The following is a 25,232-nucleotide window of genomic DNA, read 5'->3' on the forward strand; positions in this document are numbered from 1 at the left end:
TTCTCATCATTCATAACGTATTCTCATAGAATACAGTAACCTTTCTCAGGTTCAAAATGCAGACTCTATATTCAAGAGACATTTTTTTATCTTCTCTATTATGCAACAATAGAAACATTTCTATCCATGTCTTCCACTGCAGTCTCAAATCTAAAACAAATCATCAAAGGAAATAAAAAATAAAAAATGTGGCCTGAAACTTTGCTTTAGACATTTTATATAAAATGCTAAAAGCCCATTTATTCCTGCAGCTACAATAGCAGTGCTAGGGAGCGTTTGCTTTAGGAAGACTCACTTGGCTCTCCTTAACTCATAATTAGGGTTGAAAACCCAGGGAAGACAGGTTAACCCAATCGAGATGTTTGTTACTGTAAATACATTCTTCTAATCCATTTTCTTGTAAAGCACCTTTGCATATCCGTGTGCATATAAAGTAAGTGTTATTTTTAAAAGTGTATCGTGCCAGTTGAGCTGTCTGTTAGCATAGCCTAGTGGTTACTGAGGGGTATTTGCTTTCAAACTAGAAACGTAAGATGGATACTGGTATTTTATCATATACTTTTTTTTTTTAATTAGTCATGTTTAATAATAATATCTGAAAGAGTGAAATAAAAAATAGTTTTAAATGAAATTCTTACCTATTGAACGGCCTATACGGGACAATATTACAAAGTAATATTATTTACTTTTGACTTTCAAAGTAAAATGGGTAAGCATTGCTCTTGTCTAGAACATTTTCTAAGATAAAATGGCAAAATTTGTCCCTGTGCGATCTGCTTTATGTTGTGACATGTTGCATTTAGAATTGTTTGTAGAATCGCAGAATAGCTGAAGTGGGAAGGGACCTCTGGGTCCATCTTTTCCAGTAGGGACACCCAGAGCTGGGTGTCCGGGTCCATGTCCAGGCAGCTACTGAAGATTTGCACAGCCTCTCTGAGTAGCCTGTGCGTGGTCACCCACACGGTGAAGAACTGCTTCCTGATATTCATATGGAGCCTCCTGTGTGACAGCTTGTGCCCACTGACTCTTGTCTTGGCACTGGGCACTACTGAAAAGTGCCTGACTCCGGCCCCTTTGCACCCTTCCTTTAGGTACTTATGCATACTGATGAGATTCTCCTGAACCTTCTCCAGGCTGAATAGGCCCAGCTCTCTCTGCCTCCCCTCTTAAGAGATTCTTCAGACCCTTTACCACTTTCATGGCCCTTCGTTGGACTCTCCAGTAACTCTTTGTCTCTCCTGTGCTGGGGGATCAGAACTGAATGCTGCATCCAGGCGTGGCCTCACCGGCACTGAGCAGAAGGGAAGAATCACCTCCCTTGACCTGTTGGTGATATTTTGCTTAATGCAACCCAGGATATCATTGGTCGTCTTTGCTACAGGGTCCCATTGCTGGCTCATGTGCAGCTCGGTGTCCACCAGAACTCCCAGCTCCTTTTCTGCCAAGCTGCCTTCCAACTGGTCTGGTTCCAGCACATCCTGGTGCCTGCAGTTGTTCCTCTCAAGGACCAGGAATTTGCACTTCTCCTTCTTGAACTTTATGTGGCTATATTTTGATTACAAACAAGAAGTTAAAGAAATTTTTGTTTGTAATATACATTCTATGAGCAATTAATTATGACTACCTATGCGCTCAGATTTTCTTCTCTCTTTTCAGCAAAGCAATTATTTTGTCAACTTTTTTTTTTAACTTATACTCTCTTTATTTTTGAAATTATTTTTCTCTCCAAATTTTAGTAGTAGCATGAGTTTATTTTGAGAATATAAGGATCGCCATCAACTTTAAAGAAAAAAGAAAAAAGTTGTAAGTTTTTTGCCTTTTGTACCTGAGGGTGACTGAAATGTTCCTTCTTAGGAGAGCATATACAGTCAGTAAATATAGCTCCTGGTTCTTGTATGACTAAAGTCACACACTTCTCCTGCTGTTGCTGTAGTGTTAGATCTAAAGGATATCTGTTAAATTATGGTCAGGGATAACAGGGATAAAATCTTTGTAAAATTAGAGAATAAGGAATTTTGTCCTCATTTTTTATAACACTTTTCTCCTACTGATAAAAGAGTCCACTGGAGTGGGAGATAGGTATCATTATCTCTGTTTTAAAGATGAGTAAAATGAAGCACAGGACTGCGAAGCAATCCCCCGCAGTCACAGGTAGTTCAGTGACAGGGCTGATAGCATTAGGGTCTGCTGCTCCTCTGCTGTCACATAGTTATGCAGTTGTAGTCATCAAGACAAACTGCTCTCATAGCTACTAGCAAGCTCATAAGTCAACTAAGGAGAGCTACACAGACACCGGAGTTATCCAAAATGATGATATTGCCAGCTCGTATGCGCTGGTTGGGCAAACTCTGATTAAAGTCTGGGCTACTTCTACAGATAAAGATGTCAAGAAGACAGTCATACTTCTTCTAGCATGTGCTGCGTGGTCTCTGCTGCAAACAGGCCTTTGTGTTGCATATAGGGAATTTGTCTGCTTTCAGACCTTCCTCTGTGCATAGACATATAACAGAATAATTCTAAATATTTTTCTTTACCTTTGTGGAAATAACTAGATGGAGACTGACCTACAGCTAAGCTAACATGTTAAGTTAAGTTAGAAGCAGTAGACATAAAGTTCCTTCAAAGAGAAGAAAACTGTCAGGAAACTTTATGTATCAAACATCTTAAAAATTCTTCCTAATATTTTTTATGTATGATATGTACCATAAAATATTCAGTTACTGTTGGTTTCCATTAGATAAAAACATTGACTTTCGACTTTAATTTACAGCAATTACCAAAAGTGCTTTTCTCATTAGCAAAGTTTGCGACATTTTTTCGCGTAGCTGGTTGAAACCATAATGGAAGTCTGTTAGCACCATCTAGCTTTCTGTTTGCTGCTATTACACTTTTGCTTCCAGTTTGAAAGAGGGAGGGAGAGCTCTGACTTCAAGTGCTGCTACAGAGAGCAGGGCTCACGCCATCCTGTGGCAGAAGACTTAGTTTTCAGTTTGTGAACATTGAGCCTGGGAAGGATAAGCAAAGTAACACGTTGGAACTGTTGAGCTTGTAAAGACTTGTAAAATTCAAACATCACATCAGGTAATTTGGAGTCCTTTCCTCACTGTAGCAGCCTGAAGTATAAGCAGTTAGCTTATATCAGAGTACTCAGAGTTCTCTCAAAAGCTCTATAGGGAGCAGTACCTTGATGGTATGGTTTTTGAAAACAAAGACTTTGGCTTTAGGGGAAGAACAAAAAAGGAAGGACGCTGCTTGTGATACGGTACATTGCAGGTCTTCTCTCCGTATATTGCATTCAGAGGTATAGATTATGCATAGCTACCTAAGTGGTTTTTAAAATCTAAGTCTGTTTATTTTACATGAAACTTAGGCTACTTTGATAGATAGTAAGGCAATTTATCTACAGATAACCACGAGTTTCCGAGAAATGTCATCTTCACTTTTAGTGATATTTCTTTCTAGTTACAAATAGTAGTCTTAATAGGTAGCATAGTGTCTGTGTATGAGCTCTTATGAAGATCTTGAAATCTGTGAGAATTTCAAGAATTCCTGTGAGAATTTTTTGCTGATGGTAGTTTACAGTTTCCAACATGGTAGTTACAGTCCTTCAGCATATATGGATACCACCATTTGGGAGCTGAGATTCTTGATTCATGTTTCTTAACATCTGCAACTTTATGCTTTTTGTTCTAAGCATTTGCTTATGATAAGAACATTAGATCTATACGAAATACGGAAGGGGTATATCAATTTTCATTATAATTTCTGTTAAAATTTCTGGTAGAATTACTCTCTAATTAGTTTCAAATATATTTAGGAGTTAAATGTGTTTACAGATACTGACAGAAATTGCCCACTGATGCTTACAGTGCCAAGTCTTCCAGTGTTGTGAGATGAGCTATAATCCATACACATAGTGGAATTTAGGAAACTACCTTTGTGCTACTGCTGAAAAGGTAATTCCTCTGCCACTCATTCCTCATAGGAGTGTAAATGTTGATTGCCAATGGAGAGCCTTGGTCTTCACCCGAGTCTTGATTTCCTAACTGTAAAACCAAAAAAGCTCATTGTCTGTGGTTACGTCAGATTTTGGCTTGGGAAATCTCATTTTAACATGTTGAAACACTGCAGGATGTACTATATTTCTACCAGTCTGCTGCATGTGCCCATCACGGGATTCAAGTGTGTATGCAAGTCATCTGGCTCTAAACCAAATTTAGGCCCTTTCTTTTAGCGATGATTTTATGGTGTATACAAGCTTGTCCTCTCTCTCTCATTGCTGGCAAATGGCATAGTGTGTTGTTTTAGTTTGTGGTTAGTGTCTAAGTTAGTGCCCTAGTTAATGTAAAAACCTTTTTCTCATCTGTGTGTAATTCTTAGGAGTTCTTTATACACTAAGATGCCGACAATAAGGAAGTGGAACAAAAGCAGGCACATCTTAAGAGTTTTCTCTAGTAAAGACACATCAAGCAAAAGATAGAGAGTTGTTGTTTCTCCTTTATCTAAACAAGATCTAAATGAAATATCTGAACAAGATATTTCAGACCTTGTGACCATTTGAGGAGGTCATTATGGGGATTTAGTGGTGTTATTTTCTGCACCAAGGTTGCCAGCACCATCAGTGTTGCCTGTTTTGTTTAAGGAGATGCATTTATGAGAGGGTGGATATTAAACTGTGATTTCAGTACAGAATTGAAGTATGTCATTAAAGTATGTCAAAATGTTGTTTAACAACTGGCACTACATATTTATATGTGTAGAGCGTGTTTCTTCTACTAAGGAATGATCTGCAGAAGGATCTACCAGTAACTAAAAAGCATCCTGCAAACTGCAGAATAGCTTGTGAGATGTTAAATTCAGCAGTGCAAGATTATTTGCTGAATACTTCCAGTTGGAAAGGACTGGCATTGTTTACCTGTACCCCTTGTGATGCATGAAGTTGCCCAATTATTTTAGATGGACTTGAGCTTTTGACTGATACTTAGGAAGAGGAGATTGCCTTCCTTTTCAACTGTAATTTAGATGGTTGCTGACACTGGAGATCCAAGACCCAAACATGAATAATGTGTGTGTCCCTTTCAAAAGGACAAGGCTCATCTATCCCAGCACAGAGTAAAACCAATGACCAAATAAGGGAATAAAAATAGTTAAGGAGCTCCACAGGTAATCATACCTTTCTGTGAGCATACTGGTAATTAATGCAAGCTGATGAAATTGGGGATGTGGTCTGTATGCTTGGCTACTGTGGTTAATAAAAGCATATGACTACTTGGATTACTTCTATCATTTTAGATAAAAAGTTCAGAATGATATTGTAGAATCTTGATGGGGAAAAAAATAACTAAATCTATGCCAATCACAAGTTATGGTTTTGCCCAACTTTCCTTTGAAGCATGATGTTTTTGTTGAGCTGAAGAGGTGGGGAAACGCTAGGAGGAAAGAAAGCATGAAAATGACAAAAAATGGTTGGACCTAATCTTGTAGGCAGAAAAGGAAAGGCATGTTGCAGCGATGGCACCTATAATGGCCCATTTAACCATCACATTCATGTCAGAATTAACAAACAATATGTGTAAACATTTAAGATAATAATTAAGAAGTCTTAAAAATAGCTAGGTTGTTAGGGAGAATGGCCGTGGGTTGTTTTTATTTCTTTTGTTGCTTATTTATTTTTTAAGATCTTACAGGTCTGTAGGCTAATGTGCACACCCATTCTCCAAGATTCACAGGCAGGGACTATCAGAACTGTTGCAATTTGTATTAAATTCTGTCTGTCCAAACAAGTAATTACAGTAGAATGCAATATTTGGGAGGATAAAAAGAACTGAGTAAACTTGGGATCCTTAGATGTCTCAGAGTCTGGTAATTCTTTAACATATTTTAACAGAAAAAATACTTCAAACAAAAAATACCTTTCATTTAACTACTGTTTTCTGTTGTCACTACCAGTTCCCATGATACAGTTGCATTACAGGAAGAAGTAAACTCTCTTCGAAAATTGTGTCTGTGTTCCCAGTCTGGTGGTCGATATACAGGAAAATCAGCCCATGATGCAAACTTGAATATGCCCTGATATGAGAGAAATCTTTTTTCATATTTCTGGTGATCTTCAAAAGAACCAGCCAGCTGAAATAAAGGTCTTCAGGCCTGGTAGCAACAGGGCAGCCTGCACCTCACTGTGCACAAGTTTTTACTTCTATTATCAGAATTCATTATCTTCTGCAACATCCAGCATGGGATATAAAAGGGGAATATTCCCCCCCTCCCCCTTTTTTTTTTTTTTTTTTAAAATGAGAAACACAATAATTAGAAAATAAAGCAGTGAGTTTACAATTCAGCAGAAATATTGGTCAAATTTCCGTCCATAATTAATAAGCAATTTGAAGTTAGGATCTAATAGCAGTGGTGTTAGATTTTTTCTTTCTGTAGTCAGAAGATGAAAAATGTTACTCATGTCACTATAATTATCTTCTGTTTCTTGCTATGTTCTGATGAATTCATACTCAGTTTTATTTTCACAAGGCCATTTGTGCGTGTTTATACTAAAGTAGCAATTCCCTACGTATCTTACGAGCAGTAGGATGGAATAGCTTGATTTTAATTTTACCACTGTATGGATGCTTTACTATTATCATTCCAATGTGCCTCTTAGCACTATTTTCTGTTATGCTATTTTGCATTGTGATAAATGCTGGTATTTTATTGTGATAAATGAATATCGGCATTTTGCCACAGAGAAAAGTGCTCATGTGCCTTCATTTACATTATTTTAATATTGTACAATTCTGAAAAATCAATTGACTGTAATCGGTTTTTTCATAAAAACAAAAATTGAACTTCATGAAAAATGACACATTAAAGTTACGTTAGTGATTGATTGGATAATGATGATGGGTTAATGCAAAATTACTATGGAAGGAAGATGCAAAAGTGTTTATCCTACTACTAGATCCTTAGAGAGCAGATTATAGCTATGAACCTGATTTTAGTTCTTCCCACAGTAATTGCTTCTGAGGAGGCATGGGAAATCTTGAAGACCTTAATGATATGCCACTGCCACTTTAATTGCTAAGAGAAGCCAAAAGAATCCTAATTGCCAAGAGAAGCATTACTAATTAAGGTGTCATTCTTCATTCATTCCATAGTAATTAATCTGAAATATTTGTAAAAGCTGAGATACAAATTTAGATCCAAACTCACTTAGCTTAACCACAACATACTTTACATGAAGAAGATTTATGGGTTAAGCAAGGTTAATAATAATAATAAAAAAAATACCCTGAAAGTATATTTCTTCTTAAAAAAAAAAAAAATCTTTTTTTTCTTGCAACTTTATAAAGCATAATGTAAAATAATTAAGAATAGATTTAAGAACTTGCATTTAAATCATGATTCTACGGTCTTTTAAAAATGACCATTAGAACTGTTTATATATGGTGTTTTTTTCTTATGTATTTTACTGGAAAGCTGGATGCTTCTGAAAATACTAAGATTAATTTGTTCCAGCTCTCTGATGAGCAAAATGATCAAAGTTGAGTTGTGTGTCCGTTGGCTTTAAAAAGGTACGGAAAATTCTCATAATCAGTGTTAGTTGGAAGGAGCTTTTAAAGGTCATCTAGTACAATTCCTGCAGTGAATCCACAGCTAGACCAGGTTGTTCAGACCCACAGCAGGCTGACCTTGAATGTTTCCAGGGATTGGGCTTCCACCACATCTCTGGGCAACCTGTTCCAGTGCCTCACCACTCTCACTATTTAAGACTTTTTCCTAAATTTACACTCTCTTAGTTTGAAGCCATTTCTCCTTGTCCTATCACCACAGATTCTATATGTGTCAGATCCTGCTTTGATTCAGTAGTGTAAAATTCCTTTTCAGCCTTTCTGAATAATTGATTGGAATATGCTGGTTGTATTGGCAGTGATTCACTTTCTGCTTACTGGATTTTTGTACCGTATTCTCTCTTAAGTTTCTTTAAGGCTGTTATGTCTCAGGCTCTCTGGATCATAATCAGGGTCACAGAATCATAGGGGTTGGAAAGGACCATTGGAGATAACTGACTCCAACCTCCTGCTAAAGGAGGTTCCCTATAATAGGTTACACAGGAAAGTGTCCAGGTGGGTTTTTATATATGTCTGCCTGTTATTGAAAATGCTCTAATCACAGCTTCAGAAAATTGTTAATATGTAAAAACAAAGTTTCCTTTATCTTCATTAAAAATGGAAAAGCTGGTGGCAGCTTAGAAGACCAAATGATGAAATGATGTCTAACTGAAAATATACCTTAAGTTCATGAAATTGAGGGTGAGAAATTTAGAAACTCTAAAGCTGAGTATGATTTGTAAATGCTTTTTACCTAAAATGCAATAACCTTTTTTTAAGTTTAATTTACAAATAAGTGTTTTTAATATCATAATCTGAACAGTTAGGTTACTACATGTACATGATGTGAAATATAGAAAGGTCAGTTTTTCTCTGGGCTTCATATGTCATACTAATAGGACAGCATAAAGTTGGATGCTTTTTTTTTTTTTTTTAACTCTAATATGATAATTTATGAATGTTAAAAATAAAAATAAAAACTTACCGTATCAGAGCCGTTCATAAATTTGCAATGAAAAGTTCAGACTTGTGTGCACTCCCAGTAACTGCACTCTTAATTGTTACTGGCCTGACTGGAATTTTCAGATTGGCTTCTTGAGCTTAAATTAATTTACGCTACTGGTTCACAGTTCCTACAACATTGGAAGAGCACCATTCAGAGCAAATTCTCACTTCTACATATGATTAAAACACAAGGCAAAAATTGCTCAAAATATTGCTGACAATATCTTTAGAATAAAATAGTACTTAAATATCCCTGCTTAATAACCTATGCAAAATTATGTATGGTAGAATGTATTATGTATTTGAATATTTAGTTTGCATTGTACGTGTTAACTTTTCCGGCCATCAGAATTCCTTCTGAAAGTTGTCTGGAAACTTCCCTTATGTTCTTGAGTCTGTAGTCATGAAGATGTAACTGGCTGTGGTATTTGTAAGGTTATTCTACAAAACTGTTGTCTAAACAATATAACTATTTTTCCAGACTGCAGTACCAAATATCATTGAAAATGATTGGAATAATGACCTTAGATTATTTTTATACACCTGCATTCTACTACAGATCAGCATGGCACATGTCAGGTGAGAGATGCAGTTACTTATTAGCCTTTCTTACCCGGTGGTCTGATTTACTTCTTGGTATCACACACTACTCTGTGACATAGAATTTAAGAGAGTTCTTTCCACCTGACATACACTGACATTACATACGGTCTGGCACGGCCGGGCATTGTTTCTCCGCAGAGTGCCAGTACTACTAACTGCAGGGGTAGGGGCATGCCACCTGCCTCTGTCATGTCCTTCTGTCACTTGCATTGTCCATCTGTTATTTGCATGAAGATAACATTCTCCTAATTTTTGTCTTGTATTGGGGTTCATGATACTTAAAGGTAAACCTTTTAAAAAATCAATTGTAATGTGTTTATTTCCCTACTATAGTATAATTTCAGTGATTATGGAAGCACAGAATTATAGGGATTGGCAGATACCTGTGGTCCAACACACCGCTAAAGCAGATTCCCTGCAGTAGTTTGCATAGGAAAGTGTCCAGGCTAGTCTTGAATATCTCCAGAGAAGGAGGCTCCACAACCTCTCTGAGCAGCCTGTGCTTCTTCATGTTTGTATTGAACTTCCTGTGTTCCAGTTTGTGCCCGTTAACTCTTGTTGTGCCAGAGGCACTGCTAAAAAGAACTTGGCCCCATTCATTAGGTATTTATAAGTGCTGGTAAGTTCTCCTCTCAGTCTTCTCCAGGCTGAACAGCCCCATGTTTCTCAACCTTTCCTCATAAGGGAGGTTCTTCAAGCCCCCGTCATGTTTGTGGCACTCTGCTGGACTCTCTTTGGAAATCCCTTGCCTTTCTTGAACTGAGGAGCAGTTTACTGAACTGGACAAAGTACTCCAGATGTGGCCTGACTGGGGCAAAGCAGTGGTGGAAGATAATTTCTTTCAACCTTCAGGCCACCCTCTTTTTCAGTGCACCTCTGATACAGTATTGCGTTTGTTTCTGACCTAGTAACAGAGTGTCCGTGGCACCACTCTATCATTATTTTGTCCAAATAATGTATTTATCACAGCTAGCTCCCTTGAAATAGTCCACATCCTATTAAATATCAGTACAATTGCTTCAGCAGTTCCACACCATGCCATTTTGCCAGGGTCTCTGGCTCCATCTTGCACTACTTAGTACAGGAAAGTGTCCAGGCACAATTAGCCCACTCTGAGGCTTTTCCTTTCAATAATGAAGGAAAATGAAATGAAAATATTTGTATTCTCCAGTATTTCTGCACTGCAAAGAATCTTTTAGTGTACTTACTGTCACAAACCTGTTATAATACAATCTAATCCTAAATTATTTTTTTATCTGTTGAGTGATGCAGTACTGCTTTCTTTTTCATAATATAAGGCATTTTTTTCTGCTTCATGCATAAGTGATGAAGAGAAGGTAAGTGAAAAATGCGTGTGAAGTGGTATGTGAAATCTTGTTTACGGCTTGCCTTTGGAGCAGGACCTGTCATTAAATACCTGTCAGATTATTTTTTCGTGCTGCTTTTATGCTTTTAGTAAACTGGGGACAGATTGGCAGGGGAAGTGTTCTGGTTGGTGTAGGTTTGACTTCCACTGCAAAGTCTCCACTGGGGTCAGAGCAACTTCTCTTCCTTTACCAGATGGAGAATTCCTCTGATAGGATTAGAAGACTGCCAGCCCAAAACTGCCATCTGCTTCTTTTCAAAGTTTTTTCCAAAGATGTAAAGCTTTATGGTTCTGGTCAGGGAATTGAACAGAACCCTTAGTATGAAGCTATGATAGTCCTTGTTCGCTAAATCAGTGGCTTAGAAATTAATACCTTTACCAAGGGTTGATCCATTTGTGATTTTCTCTGAGACTTTACTTAAATTTTATATCATTTTAAGTTTAAAAAAAAAAATTAAGTGGACTGCCACCATGCCACTGACAAGTAGAAGCAAATGCAATGAAGTTCGTGCTAGTGCTGGCATGGAGAGCTCTACTCAAGGATGTGTTCAAGCTGCACACCTGAGGGCCAGTCTCTTCTAAAACTGGATGTTTGTGGCCCTCACCCATTTCACCTGCTTCCAAGTCTTAGCTTTGAAAAGCAAGCTAATTTCCATTGCGCTTAGACTAAAGAATAATTCCTTTTAGGTTAAGGACAGTAGGCTGGTAACCAACAGTACGTTACAAGGTCATGAGATGTCATTTTAAGGATCTTTCTGTCAAGCCATTTAGAAAAAAATTCTGAATAAAGAATGCACTCAAATGAAGTTGGACTTGTTCACTTGTACTAAGTTTGTTGGTATTAATATATTTAAATTAGCGGAGAACTATGATTGAATAAGACATCTAAAAATATTACAGTTGATTTTATTTCATTCACTACTTACACACACAAAAAAAAAGAGGTATTGTAAGAGAGAAAGCAAAAATTGCATAAATTATGCTTTACCATTACTAAAACAGAAAATAACACTGATTCTTAGATTACTATTGTGACTAAGTTAATAAAGTAATCATGTGTCATGTGGAATTTCATTACCATTATTGAATGTGAGTGTACAATTTAGTCTCAAGTGCTGCATTCATTTTTAATTGAGCTGTATGTGTTCTACCTAATGGAAGGCTTGGGTTTTTTCGTTGCACACTGAATAAATTTTAATTGAACACCTGATTCCTGCCACCAACACATTAACATCTGGACACTATCTATCTTTTATGCAGATAGGCACACTGGCTATAACTCTGCAGAAAAGCAGATAATAGGAAAACAAAAAGACAATATTATGGAACACTTTCAGCCATCACTTTTTATTATACATTGAGAAGCATTTAATTATCTTGTTTCATTTAATTAGCCCCACTACTTAAGTCAATTGTTTTTTATTGATATGGCGTGTTAGCATCTTCTCTAATTGGAACAAAATAACACATGACTATACTAAATGTCTTCTGCAAAATACTTTCTTACCATTTTTTTTCTTTCCCAAGACTTTTATTTATTTCAGTCATTTCAATAATGTATAACGTTTTGACATGCGATATCTTGTTTTAAACTTTAGCACTTTTCACAGTTTTAACCCTATGTTAAAGGCAAAAATGTTTCTGAAAAAAGGTATTTTCTTAATAACATTGGATTTTTAAAAACAGCATAGCATCGCTTTTTGTAGATTTTAGAAATTTTAATATTTCTTTAGAAAGAGAAGTATGTTTTAAACATTCCTTATCATTAAGACTTTAATTGTAATTTGTTTCAAAATTTATAAATTTAATTGTACAAGAAAAACAGCTGTTCTGTGTCACTGCAGCTATTGTACTTCTGTGGTTTTGTTATCTAATCTGTACCCATTTTTGAAATCTGTAATTTGATAATGCTGATAATTCTAACAGAGTATGAATGAGTTCAAATTATATAAATGTTTTAGTATGTAATGTTAATGTCCAGTGAAGTAGTAACAGAGCTTGCTTTAAAAGAGCTGCTGTGGAAATGTAATTGATCAAAAATGATTTTTTTTCTCCGTGAGACAGTTTCTTTGAATAGTTTTAGATTCTTCTATTCAAAACCATTTTATTATGTTTTTAAAGGCATAATGTATTTTTGAAAAGCATAATTCCTCACAGTGTATTTGATATCTCTATACCAGGAAAAAAAAAAAATTAAAAAAAAATTAAACTTTTACCAGTTTTGCACATTCTCATTTTTCCAAGTACTGTGACTTTTGCATATAATTTCTATCCCTTCTTAGTTGCTGGATAGTCTTTATAAGATATGTGTTTAATTCTATTGACAGAGATAAAATAACGTGTCTTTATGCAGTGAATGTTCTCAGCCTAATTTGAGAGTAAATTTATTATTAATATGTATGACTCCGTGCTCCCATACATACATGACTTGTGGAATAATAAGACATTTTACTTACTTGAAATACCCATTTTGAAGCTCAAATACAAGTTTTACAGTCCTTGCTCTGAAGTTTAATTTAACCTCTTGTTATGGTTTCGCCCTTGCGTTTTCTTTCCTGTTCAGGTTAGTCACAATGCAGGTAGCGGGGATCAAGGTGAAATAGATTTTCATAGACTGAGGCATTGCATCATACATACCTTGACATCCACAGGAGGGCAGCATGGTTAAAATAAGGGAGAAGACGGGAATGTGATTCATCTGCGTGGATCTCACTTTTGATTGTTTATGTTGGTTTGTGAAAGCTTTTATAATTTAGAGAAGTGTGTATTTTCCTAGCCGATACAGAGAAAATAATTGCATGTTAGTTGTAGAAATTGCCACTTGTAGCTTCTTAGCAGCTCAAAGTGGAAATATTTTTCTCTATGCGTACACATGGTCAGTTTGAGAAGAAAGTTTGGGGTTGTTTTTTTTTGTTGTTATCTTTTTTTTTTTTTAATTTTTATATATCAACAGTGTTACAGTTGAATATCACTTTAGGATTGCTGTTTTTGGGAGACAGTTGTTGGACAGAACAGTCCTCTGCAGCAGAAATGGGCTGACTGCAATAGATGGCTCACATGCTTCCTCACAAGTGCTAAATTCTGTATTCTTCAGAGTTACTCCCACAGGTCCAATTGCAAAAAGCTGCAGTTTAATAACTCTAGTGCAAGGACAGTACGTTTGAATGCTTTTATTTAACACCAAGTTTGCATGAAGTGTTGATCTGCTTGGGAGTAGGAAGGCCATACAGAGGGATCTGGGCAGGCTGGGTAGCTGACCTGAGGCCAATAGGACAAAGTTCAACAATTCTAAGTGCCAGGTCCTGCACTTTGGCCACAGCAATCCCAAGCAACTCTACAGGCTTGGGGCAGAAGGCTGGAAGAATATGTAGAGGAAATGGCCTGGAGGTATCGATTGACACTCAGTTGAACATAAGCCAGCAGTGTGCCCAGGTGGCCAAGAAGGCCAGTGGCATCCTGGCTTGCATCAGAAATACTGTTGCCAGCAGGAACAAGGAAGTGATCATCCCATCGTACTCAGCACTAATGAGGCTGCACCTGGAGTACAGTATTCAGTTTTAAGCTCCTCGCTACAAGAAAGACACTGAGATCCTGGAGCATGTCCAGAGAAGGGCAGTGAAGCTGGTGAGGGGTCTGGAGTACAAGCTTGTAACAAGTTTTCTGGTACATTACTTGTTCTGGTCTTGCAAACACCCAGGACAAAGCCATTTTCAAGGTATTAATGGTACCATTTCAACATTTCTTCAGGGTTTTAGTTTTCTTCCTAGTTATCTCAATCCAATTTTAAAATATTGATTTCCATGAGTGGACGCTAAAGTTTCTTAAGGGCGGTATATTTCTAGTTGTGCATTTCTAATGTTTCTTGGAATAACTCCTGCAGAATTCAGTCTTAGAATGTTTATGTGTGATATTTCTGAGGATAAACACCCAAACGTGATAATGGTCCTAGTGTGAATTGGTGTATTCTTCCAGTGCCTCAACAGTCCCTAAATGATACTCACAGGTGACAGTTTCAGAGCAAACAGAAAGATCTGCCTCTAGGTACATGTGGTTGAAATGCAGGATTCTGCTACTACATGTAGATTTTGAAAGTTTAGCTGAGTTGAGGAAACTGGGAACTGAAACAAAAATCCATTAACAAGTGGTAAAATATGGAGACACTGTTTCTAAGACAGAGAAACTGCTGAGGTGCTAATAGCATGAGGTAGGAGAAAATTCTGGGGATATACAACTGCATGCTTGCATCCAGTTACTGCTTCCTTCTGCATATCATTGGGAATAACGTACAAGCTTAAATGTGCTTTAGGTAACCATGTTTATGTCTTTCACAGTTAAATTTCTTAAAAAGAGCATAAAGAATGTGGAATCAGAAGTTCTTTTGTTTCTTTGGCATCTTTAAAATTGTACAATTATGTATTGCCTGTAAGAAAGTTTCTTAAAATGGAAGTTTTAAGAGAACTAATGTAGTCGTGCTACAAAAGTGTTCTTCCTTGTTTTCTCTCATGAATTGTCATTAAAAGGCAGTCAGGAGCATTAAAAGTACTTTTCTGACTCTTGTATTACAAGGATCACCTACAGTGGCCATTCTATGCTGACAAGTTTTCCAGGGCAAAATATCTCTTATCAGAATGTTAGATTGGCCTTGTGATGTAGGAACAAATGTACATCTAATTCAGTATCTACTGTAGCCAGCAGCAGCTGATGGAAGTGTGTAAGAGTGTTCTCTCTCTGTTCTTTTCCATACTCCATCTACCTGCAGGGCAAGGACTCTGAGCCTGATGTGGATTCTTTGCATGAATTGAGTGCGTTTCTCATTCACAAACCCTTCCAGGAATGCATTAAATGCACAATGAAATCTAACTAATTTGAGTTCATGGAAACAAGCCATAACTGTTGCTTTGCTTTGTAAAAATGGAAATTAATGTCTGGCACTATTCCTATATTCCTTAGAGTTGCTAGAGATGCAATGGAGGCAGTCACTATCTACCAATACAGGCAGCATCATTTGTTGTTTTTCTTTTCTGCTTTTGTTTTGGATGGAAACAAGTGGTTCCAGTGTTTATGTGGAGTCTGGTAGATTAAAAAGGAGTTTTACATAAGGGAGGGGTTGAAGTGTCAAACTTGTAATTCAGAAGAAAATCACATAGCTCCCAATTAAATGGGAAACCAATGAAGTTGGGCATTTAATAGCATAATACGTAGATGGTCAAATTACAGATACATGTTTCATTCATAAGGAGTATCAGTATGAATAGGCCCTTAGAATTTATGTTTTATATATATATATATATATATATATATATGCTGAGATCAGAGACAGTTTTGAGCACTCTGTGGGCTTCCCTAATACCAATGTTGAGTTGTCATACAAAATCCAACTTAAATTTATTAAGTTTAAAAACACACTATTTTTTTGGTTCGCAGAGCATATGAGAGTGGCTTCATGAAAAGCTGAACCTAATTGGTCAAGGGCAAAGAAACTATTTATTCACAGGACTATATGTGTATATTTGTAGACATAATCCTCGATTCCATTTTAAACTTACCCAGCCTTTGAGAAATACATTTTACCTACAGTTTAGTAGTAGCTTTATATTTTTGCAAAGATGGGAGACTCTGCTATTTCAATGATTGTGTACAAATTCCAAAAAGGTAACTGTATTTTCCCCCCATTGTTATAATTTCACTCTATGACTTTTCTTGCTGGACTTGCTGTAGTGCTGGAATGAAATTTATTCTACCAAGTTTACCAAGCATTTTGAAATGCTGGCAATCAGAGTAGTCTTTGTCATTGCATCCACAGAAGCTTTAACTCACAGAACTGACTCAAGTGCAAAGTGATATATGCTATTCTGAACTGAGCTTTACAATGAGAACTTTTGTCAGATTGCAAACAAGCATTTGCAAGTATGTTCTGATAGACACAGAAGTATTTCAGAATTCAGTGAATGTCAGTTATCTACTTTTTCATGACTTGTAGATACAGAAATTCTTATTCATATCATCTGTTTTCAGATTTTAAGATGCCTACTAGTGACGATCACAACAAATGTTATGAAAAGACAATTGCTGATATTTTGGATTAGCTCTGATGAGGTCTGTGTTCTTTAAGAAATTAAGGTTATATCAATTCAGAAGTAAAGCTTTCTAGACAGTGGAATGAAATGCGTAACTAGCCAGAGATAATCAAAACCAAGTAACGTTCCTAAAAGAGTTCTCTTCTTTTAGTGGCCTCTCTTGCCAAAAGTGGACTACTTTCAACACAGAGTCGCCAGAATTGGAATTGCATCAGTTGGCAGCTTAGTTCATTGATTTTTTTTTTTTTTTTTATACCAGTGTGACACTGAACCAGGGTGTTTTAACTGATTCCATCAGTGGCAGTATATGACCTAGCAACAAAAGTAGATTTTTCATATTAGCAGGTCCTTAGCCATTTAGATCATAAATAATATCACTGCCTGTCTGCAAAAAAAGGTCACCATTTTTTCTATCTAATTGCAGTGTTATGTACTTGCAGTGAGATGGAGAGGTGTCCGGGCTGGATGCCCAGATGCTTTTGGATGCTCAGGATGAGTTGATTAAAGACCTGGCAATTTAAACAACTTCTGATACAACACAACCAGATGCTAAAGGGAGCGAAGTGCAATTGAAACTTTTTTCTAGTGCACCTACTAGAAGAATCTAAATTCAGTTTGTCACTTTTAAAACCAATCTCTTACTTGTTTCCTCTTACCCTGGAGAAACATGGAGCACTTTGTGTTCATAAACTGCAATCTTTTTAGAGTAAATTAAACCAAGAGATGAGCCCCAGGGCTGCCCCACATATGTTGCAACCACTGTTATTTGGTCCCTGGGATCAGGATAGCTCTGCTCAAAAGGAAACCTCATTAAAAAAAAATACAGAGAGTGGGTGTCCCGCAGTTGTGCTGTATTCCTGTTTACATTACAATTATATTACTGCAGAATTAGAGCACTTCCTGCATTGTGTTTGAACAGTATCATTCTTTTGTTACCTGGAATTCTCTCAAGGCTAAAGGATATTTTTTTGTCTTGATAAACATTCTCCCTTTTCATACCAAGCATATTTCATGATATGACATGAACCGGATCAGTAATTCTCAAGTTGCCATTGCAGTTACTTTGCAGGCTCCTTAAGTACTGGTATGCATATTCACAAATGCTGAAGCTCTTTAGAGTGCATTGAGTTATCACTGTGAAAGAATCTAGGGATATCTGATTTTCCAGCATATCTATATCCATTTATACTGTAAGAGAGAAGTTGTTTAGGAGGAAAAAAAAAAAAAAAGCTCATTTTTCTATTCATATTATGAGTATCTTGCTCATTGGAATAAATGGAACTGTTTGCTGTGGTTGGGGTGTTTGTATTACTTGACATTCTTCAAGTTTTCTATATCCTTAGCAATCATAATTACAATAGAAGTTTAGGCTGATTTTTTTTCATTCTATCTGTTGAAGGCTTATTTAGTTCTCTTTCTCAAGAGCACAGAAGGTACTAAAATGAATCCGAGAATGTTTACTGCTAGGTTTCTTATGACCCAGGTCATATTGTTGTCTTGAATCAGTTTTCTCTCTCGTCCTCAACTGAAGGCAAAAAATGGCTTAATCTTGTGGGGTTAAATAAAAGAAGGAATGCGGTGCAAGGAAGATTCCTTTTATGCAGGCGTGCAGGGATGACTGAAAGTGCCTGTGGGCATTTGGTCCCCATTGGTTCTCACATTGAATGCAATGATGCCCACAGATAGCCTGTATTGTTGTCAGCTAAATGGGATCATGAGTGTCTGAAAGGTGTTTGAGAATGAACTGAAAATCATTTTCACAAGTGGATGATTACTTCTGCCACATGTTAACCGAACTCTATCAGAATGGCCCAGATTTTTGAGACTGCATTAATTGCTCTTTCAACCTTGACTGAGGTTTCTCTTTAAGAAAGGCCTTTGCTGGACTAAACTGCTACGCTTATTGATTTTTCTTTCTATATTTTTTTCATTGTTTGTGATAAATGAAGCTTTTTACAGGTAGAGAATTTATCATTCAAGATGTAGATAGATTGCTTCATTCCTTGGAATAAAAAGGCTCGTCTAAAAATGATCTCTGTAGAAGTAATAAGTCCTTTCTCGTTTCTCCAGCAGTGAATAGCTCCAGTATTCCACACTCAATTATGTTTTTCAGCTTTTCATTAGCGCTGATTTTTTCATCAGAAAGTAAAACCCTGCACTCTTTCAGTGTGGGCGTAGAGCAAATAAGCTGCCGTCTTCTTTCCTGTCTACGCCACCACTTAATTGAAACTGAATGATAATATTTAGTGACGTGGTTTTGAATTTTTGGAACACAAGGAAATGCACTTTGAAAAATATTCAACTCTTACATATTTAAGATGGTCAGATTTTGATAAGAAAATGTGTTCTGTTCAGAGATTGTTCTGTTTGATTTTACCTATTCTACTTCCTGAGTAACAAGTGATACTGACAGAGAGAAGTTGGCATAGAAAACATTGTTATCCAAGTGTCTTTGGCTGTAGCAACAGTATTGGTTTTTTTATTTCCCAGAAAATATGAACTTTAAATATTAGACACTTATTTTCTGTGGTAGTGCAAGTACTGTGAAGTATGATCAGATAAATCTGCGTCTTAATCAGAATGTTACTTTTTGATTTGTGAGTGAGGGACACGAAAGAAGGCAATATTAAATCATGTTCAAAAAACAAAAACTGTAGGATTGTTTTCTACAGCGTAAGTCTTTGGAAGGTGAGCGCATGGTTTGCACACTTGGTTGAATATTAATAGTGTCTGAAAAATGGTTTTAAAACCTTTACATTGGTGTAGCAATTCGTGACTCAACATATACAAATAAGGTCCTATTTTCTCTGTGCTGCAGAAAAGCAGATATAATGGTCTTAAATTACTGGTAACTGTGTGAGTAATATGAACATTGAAAAAGTAAGACAACCAAGCATGTACATACAAACAGTATACTTTCTAATGTTTGCTTATACCATTATAGGTGTTACGTATACGTACGTATTACAATATGAATGTGTTGGGTTTTTTTTACAGAATGAAAGTATTTACATATTGCTATGGACATCAGAAAACCATCCTTTCCAACATCTTGTCAGTTAACTCATTGAAAAAGCTGAAAAACATGGTCTGTTAACAAAACAAAACAAAAACAAAACAAAAAACATTTTCTTTTAGTAATAAGCAATTACTATCCTAGAGCTCAGATAGAGGAAAATCATCTCCACGTCTTTCTTCTTGGTGTATGGCTTAACTGTAGTAATTAAAAAACTATTTTTGATGGTCCCAACTTTATAACATGAATTAAAGACAGGAAAATTGTAGCAAATTATGTGATTAATTTTTAGGAATACACCATTGGCTACTTCTGAGTATCAGCTGCTTCTTGGTGTGGCATGTAGAGACAGACACAGCATCTAAAGAAATGGCAGCTGCTCTGCTCTGGCACTGAGGGTATTTAGAATAATCGGAACAAACAATGCTATGCATCTTTTGCATTCTCTTTTGGCTGGAGAAAGTGAGCAAGACTGTAGGTGAATATGGATACTCATACAGGTAGAGAAATAGCAAGCTGCAACTCCCTGCATTTTTGACTACGAGCGGCTGCTGTGCTGTGTGATATTTAACCGAGACCTGTGAAAAAAGATGCAACTTCTCATCTTAAAATATTCTTAAACTTAGATATGGGACTTAGTTTACCTCTGAATCTGTTAACCTCTTCATTTTCTGCTCTAGTTGTGACACTTAAGTTTAATTTAATTCTGTGAACTACCTTTTCTAGACTTTTCTATACATGAACTGCAGTTTCTACGGATCCTAGATATTGGTGTCCAAATTTAACAGCTTTCTTAGGTCCTTTGTTTCCCATTTAATTTAGTAAAAAAGAGAATCTCGAATAGGATTTAGGAGTCTAGGAATTTGGTTCCTTCTGGGTATAAACCTGAGATTTAAATTAAAGTGTTGGTCTCCTGATATTTCAGGAGCTTGTACGCTTGAAATGGGCATTGGATATATCCCCTGTAAATGATTGAAACTTTCTTCACCAGAAAATACTGTCCCTGCTAGAGCTGGCATTGGCAGAGGAATTAGTAACATAAGGTTATAGCTGTGAGTTTATAATAATTTACAAAATGAAGTGCCATAACACTGTGAACTTCTGTACCAAATCCCAGCTTTGCGTCATGAGCGCTCTTTTCTTCGTTACCTAACCCTATCTAAGAACAGCTCATATTAATGTTGTTACTGTTCCTGTCCTTTGTTTCCCAAGAAAGATGTTATTTAACATCTTAACTGGAAACGAAATCACTTCCAGCTTATAGGAGGAATAATAAGTGCACATTGTTTTGTTGGTTTTTTTTGTGGGGTTTTCTTTTTTGTATCCTTTCTTTTTTATGATTATGAATTTGGTGTAACTTGTGACAGTTCTACCTGTACTGCAGAACCATGTCTGGTATTTCTTATAGGAAAACTACATAGGACAAAATGTCTGTGTCACAGCAATGAGGAAGACATTAATTAACCTGAGAAACCACCATAGTTAATGAGAAGCATTATGCTGAACATTCACGTTAAATAAAAGTTTGTTCTTTCTCTGTGGTGTCTAAAGCAGGGAAGAATGTGTTGGATTATATGCCCAGGACAGATATAAAACAGGTTTTGCCTGCATCTTACTCATGTGTCTCATGCAAGCAGTTGGCTGATTGCTCTGTTTTTTGACACTGAGTTCAATATCTCAAGTCAGCAGAGCTCCAAATGACTTTCAAAAGTAGACCAGTCCACCCACAACCATCCCACCAACCAGCTCCAATTGTGGTCATCATAACTTTTCCATAATACAGGATGTTCATTGATAACAATATGAGTCTGCCTTTTGCCCACCTAGTTGTGCTAGATGCACTTCAGTGAGATTGGCCAGCCTGAAGAGATGTCTCATATCCCTTTAAGCAGCTTGTCTTTACTACTCATAGACCCTTTCTAACAAGTCCACTGCCCATCCTTTTCCCTTGCTTTCATTAATAATAGTGCAACGTGACCATAATGGCAGAAAAAAATATATATTATTGTGCTATAAAACTTGGTGCATCTGCATGCTTCCTCTGTCATCAAACAGTATCAGCATATTTGGTTTTATCTTACCACTGTTCAGTGTTCCTGGTTGTATTGTTGTAGCCTAGAAATTGCCAAGATAATGAGAACTGTTTTTTTAATATCTACAAGTTCTTATAGTATGTTTAGGAAACTAGAAACTTATTCTGGAAAAAATAAGAATCCTGTTCGCTAACATTTTATTTAAGCATTTTCTCAAGCTGACACTGTGATAGGCTTCTCATAGACTAGAGAAACACTGGGAAATCTATGGAAACTAAGCACCAAAAAACTGCTGGGGAGCTTAACTTTTCTAATATTCAATATTTTGGTGGAACTAAAATTATTCTACTTCAAGCTATTTTTCATAGGCAACTGGTAAAATGTAAGTGATGAGCAGGTTAGTCTTACACAGAAGATCATTTGTTTCTGCATTTTGGTTTTATTATTAAAAGGCTAACTGTGAGTGAAACAGGAAAAAAAAAAGTCACAAAAAATCACATTGCTGTCACAGTCATGTAACAATGAGAAGAATCTTGGTAGGTATGGTGAATACACTTGTAAGTGTTGCATCCTCCTAATATCATGCTTAGTATTAATAGAAAAAAACTATTCTCCTTATTATTTCCTTTCCAGATATTTGTATGCTCTTGGACAAAAGGTGTGGAAGCGGTGGAAAAAGCGCTACTTTGTGCTTGTTCAGGTTAGTAGACTGCCATGAAATTTCATTAAAACGTATTTATTCTCATATGTATTCTGTCTGGAGCCATTTACAAGTCTCTATGTTCATCGCTAATTCCAAGCCTCTTATGAGATACAAACTTCCCAGAATATATGTATTTTTTTATGCACACATTTGTAGTAAACAGAAATGTCACTAAGTTTTATATATATATAAAGTATTATTTATATAAATCAGTCCCTACACTGAGAAATGTTTCAAGTGAAGCCTAGAAATTTCTGAATAAAATTGTTGCAACCTTAATATATTCTACCAATGACTTTCTATCAACATTCAATTTAACATAAATAGTTATGTTTTTTAAGTGGATTGTACTTTTTCCTTTATTGAGTCTCATCAAGAATTTCCTGCATTTAAAATTAATTGTTTTATTTACTGGTCATAGAAACTCTAGTGCAGGATTTTTTCTTGGCCACAAAAATATGCTGGACTGATAGTTCATAACCTTTAGTCCAGACCTTGAGCTGTGTTTTCACATGCTAATGAACATCAACATTAACATGAGACTAATACATTGGGATTTTATTTGAGTTGTAAAAATTGAGAAATAAACAACTTCTGAGAATCTTTGGAAAAGTGAATATTTTCTGTTTGTACTTGTCTTCAGATGGCAATTAGAATTTTGATGTTCTTTTAGACAGTGTTCTTCCATGTGCCCTTTATTTTGCTGTCAGAAAAATGTTCAAGTGTTAGTCTCCCATAATATTATACAAAGGATGATGTCTGTTAACAGGAATGAAGGCTTCTAAGACTGCTTTATAGAAAGCCTGACTCTTTTTTTCTACCATTCTGTCAAGTCATAGTCTGCTAGTCTCTTTCCTTCTCCTAAATCATGAAGATCTTTAACAAAGTAAAGCTAAAAGCTGAATGTGTTTGCAACTTATTCTTGCAAAGCTTGATGTTTTTGTGTTCTCCCTGGCTGCATGGGAATTGGCTTGGATATTGATCACAGAATCAGAACCATCAAGATTGGAAAAGACCTTCAAGACCATCCCATCCAATTGTCCACCTATCAGCAATATTTCCCACTCAACCATGTCCCTCAGTACAACATCTAAATGTTTCTTGAGCACCTCTAGCGACAGTGATTCCACCATGCCCTTGAGCAGCCCGTTCCAGTGCCTGACCGTTCTTTCAGAGTTTTTCATAATGCCCAACCTGAATCTCCCCTGGCACGACTTGAGGCCATGTTAATTTATGATAATTATTTGAGTAATGGTTATAAAGTTTAAAAGGATCAGAAAGTAATTTTTGATCCTGATCTTACCAAGATTTTTTGTGTACAGATTTTCTGAGTAAGATGAGAAATTCTTGTGACTTTAGTGAGATTTGCGAAGGCTGTGAAGCTCTCTGTATAGGATAGCTGCTAAGGGACAGATGTGAAGACAAAATAACTTCTTGAAGTTATTTTGGAAGGAAAAAGGAAAGACTGGAGTGCTCTCCTGTCCTTTATACCCTTATTTCACACTCCTCCTACTCCACATCCTCCCTTTCACAAAAAGAAAGACCTTGTCCTCTCCCTCCAAACCACAGGTGCCACCTGAGTATTAATGAGGCACACACCTAAGAGACCCATGTTTTTGTGTGTGACATGGAGAACATCCAAGTGTATTTTGGCTGTCTTCTACTTCCTGTGCTGGAATTGAAGTACTGGAAGAGAAGAATATTATGGGAATTTTCCAACTGTGATGGGATTTGGTCATCTATGTCATTTTAAAGCACCTACCAACTCGATAAGGCTGTATGAAAAGAACTGCGTTAAATCAATATTTACTGTCCAGGCAGATCTGTTTCATTTATATAGTCTACACTACACACACACTGACAATAAGCTGAAGTCAATACCTGTGAAATAAATATTCAGTAGTGAATATCAGTCTGTTGTATTGATATATCATTGATTTATTGATGATTCTTCCTCTGTACATCAGTTTTTAGCTTCTGTTGGTAAATATTAAGGCCATGAAATTCAGTTGTAAGACAGAAGCTATCAATATGATTTACGCATGCTTTGGAAAATTAACTAGGGGTGTGAAACTAGATGAGTAATGTTGATTTTTTCAGGAGAGTGCGTAATGTGCATCTTTGTTATTGCTATATGTATTAAAAATTAGTAGTGATGTGTGAAAGAACAATTTGATGTTAGAGAAGGGTTACAGAGTCTGGAAATAAAATCCTCCTCACTGTATTTGCTTTTCTTCCTTTTATGATCCAATCATTTCTCTAAATGGCTGTTCATTTTAAACTAGAAAAAGACAGGGATATAACATGGTAGGTAAGAAACTTCAGCTGGTTGTGCTGTGTTTTACTTTGTCCACTGATAATAATCTTCAGTAATATAAAATCAGATTAATTTGTCACTTTAATTTCCTTTTTTGTAATATTTGAAAAGTTATATGTTTAATAGATAATTGTTTTCTAAACGGCCCAGATATGTGGGCTAGTCCAAGCAGATGAACTCCTGAAATGGGCTGCCCATTTATCCTGTAGCAGGCACCAGAGTCAGCCACTTGGTTTGCAGTGAGAGTTCCTCCTGGCACACTGAACAGTCTTTCTGCACAGAGGGGGCATCCCCTAGCGCCACTGCTCAGAAGTCATTTTCAGATTGCTGCCTGTCTCTGTGCATCATGAATGCACAGGTTTGTTTTCAGCTTCCCACTTTGTTATAAATTGGGTAAAACATCTGAAAATTAGGAGTTTTGATTCCTGGAAAATTATGAAATTCAGGTAAATGCAATTATAGGAAGTAGATTTCCTCTTCTCTTGTAAAGCATTACTATTTAAGAAAGTGGCTT

At 36.4% G+C, this 25,232-nt stretch overlaps 1 protein-coding gene across 14 annotated transcripts in view; it reads left to right on the plus strand.

Annotated features, from left to right (window-relative positions):
- Positions 1-25,232, plus strand: part of CADPS2 (calcium dependent secretion activator 2) — a 299,343-nt gene that overhangs the window by 158,759 nt on the left and 115,352 nt on the right. For all 14 annotated transcript variants that reach the window (XM_085218604.1, XM_085218528.1, XM_085218565.1 and 11 more), the window contains exon 9: positions 22,332-22,398. In XM_085218604.1, coding sequence (XP_085074730.1) covers positions 22,332-22,398 — 67 coding nt within the window. The remainder of the gene's footprint in view (positions 1-22,331; positions 22,399-25,232) is intronic.

Source organism: Meleagris gallopavo, chromosome 1, assembly GCF_905368555.1.
Source record: "Meleagris gallopavo chromosome 1, MGAL_WU_HG_1.1, whole genome shotgun sequence".
Classification (NCBI taxonomy): Eukaryota; Metazoa; Chordata; class Aves; order Galliformes; family Phasianidae; genus Meleagris; species Meleagris gallopavo.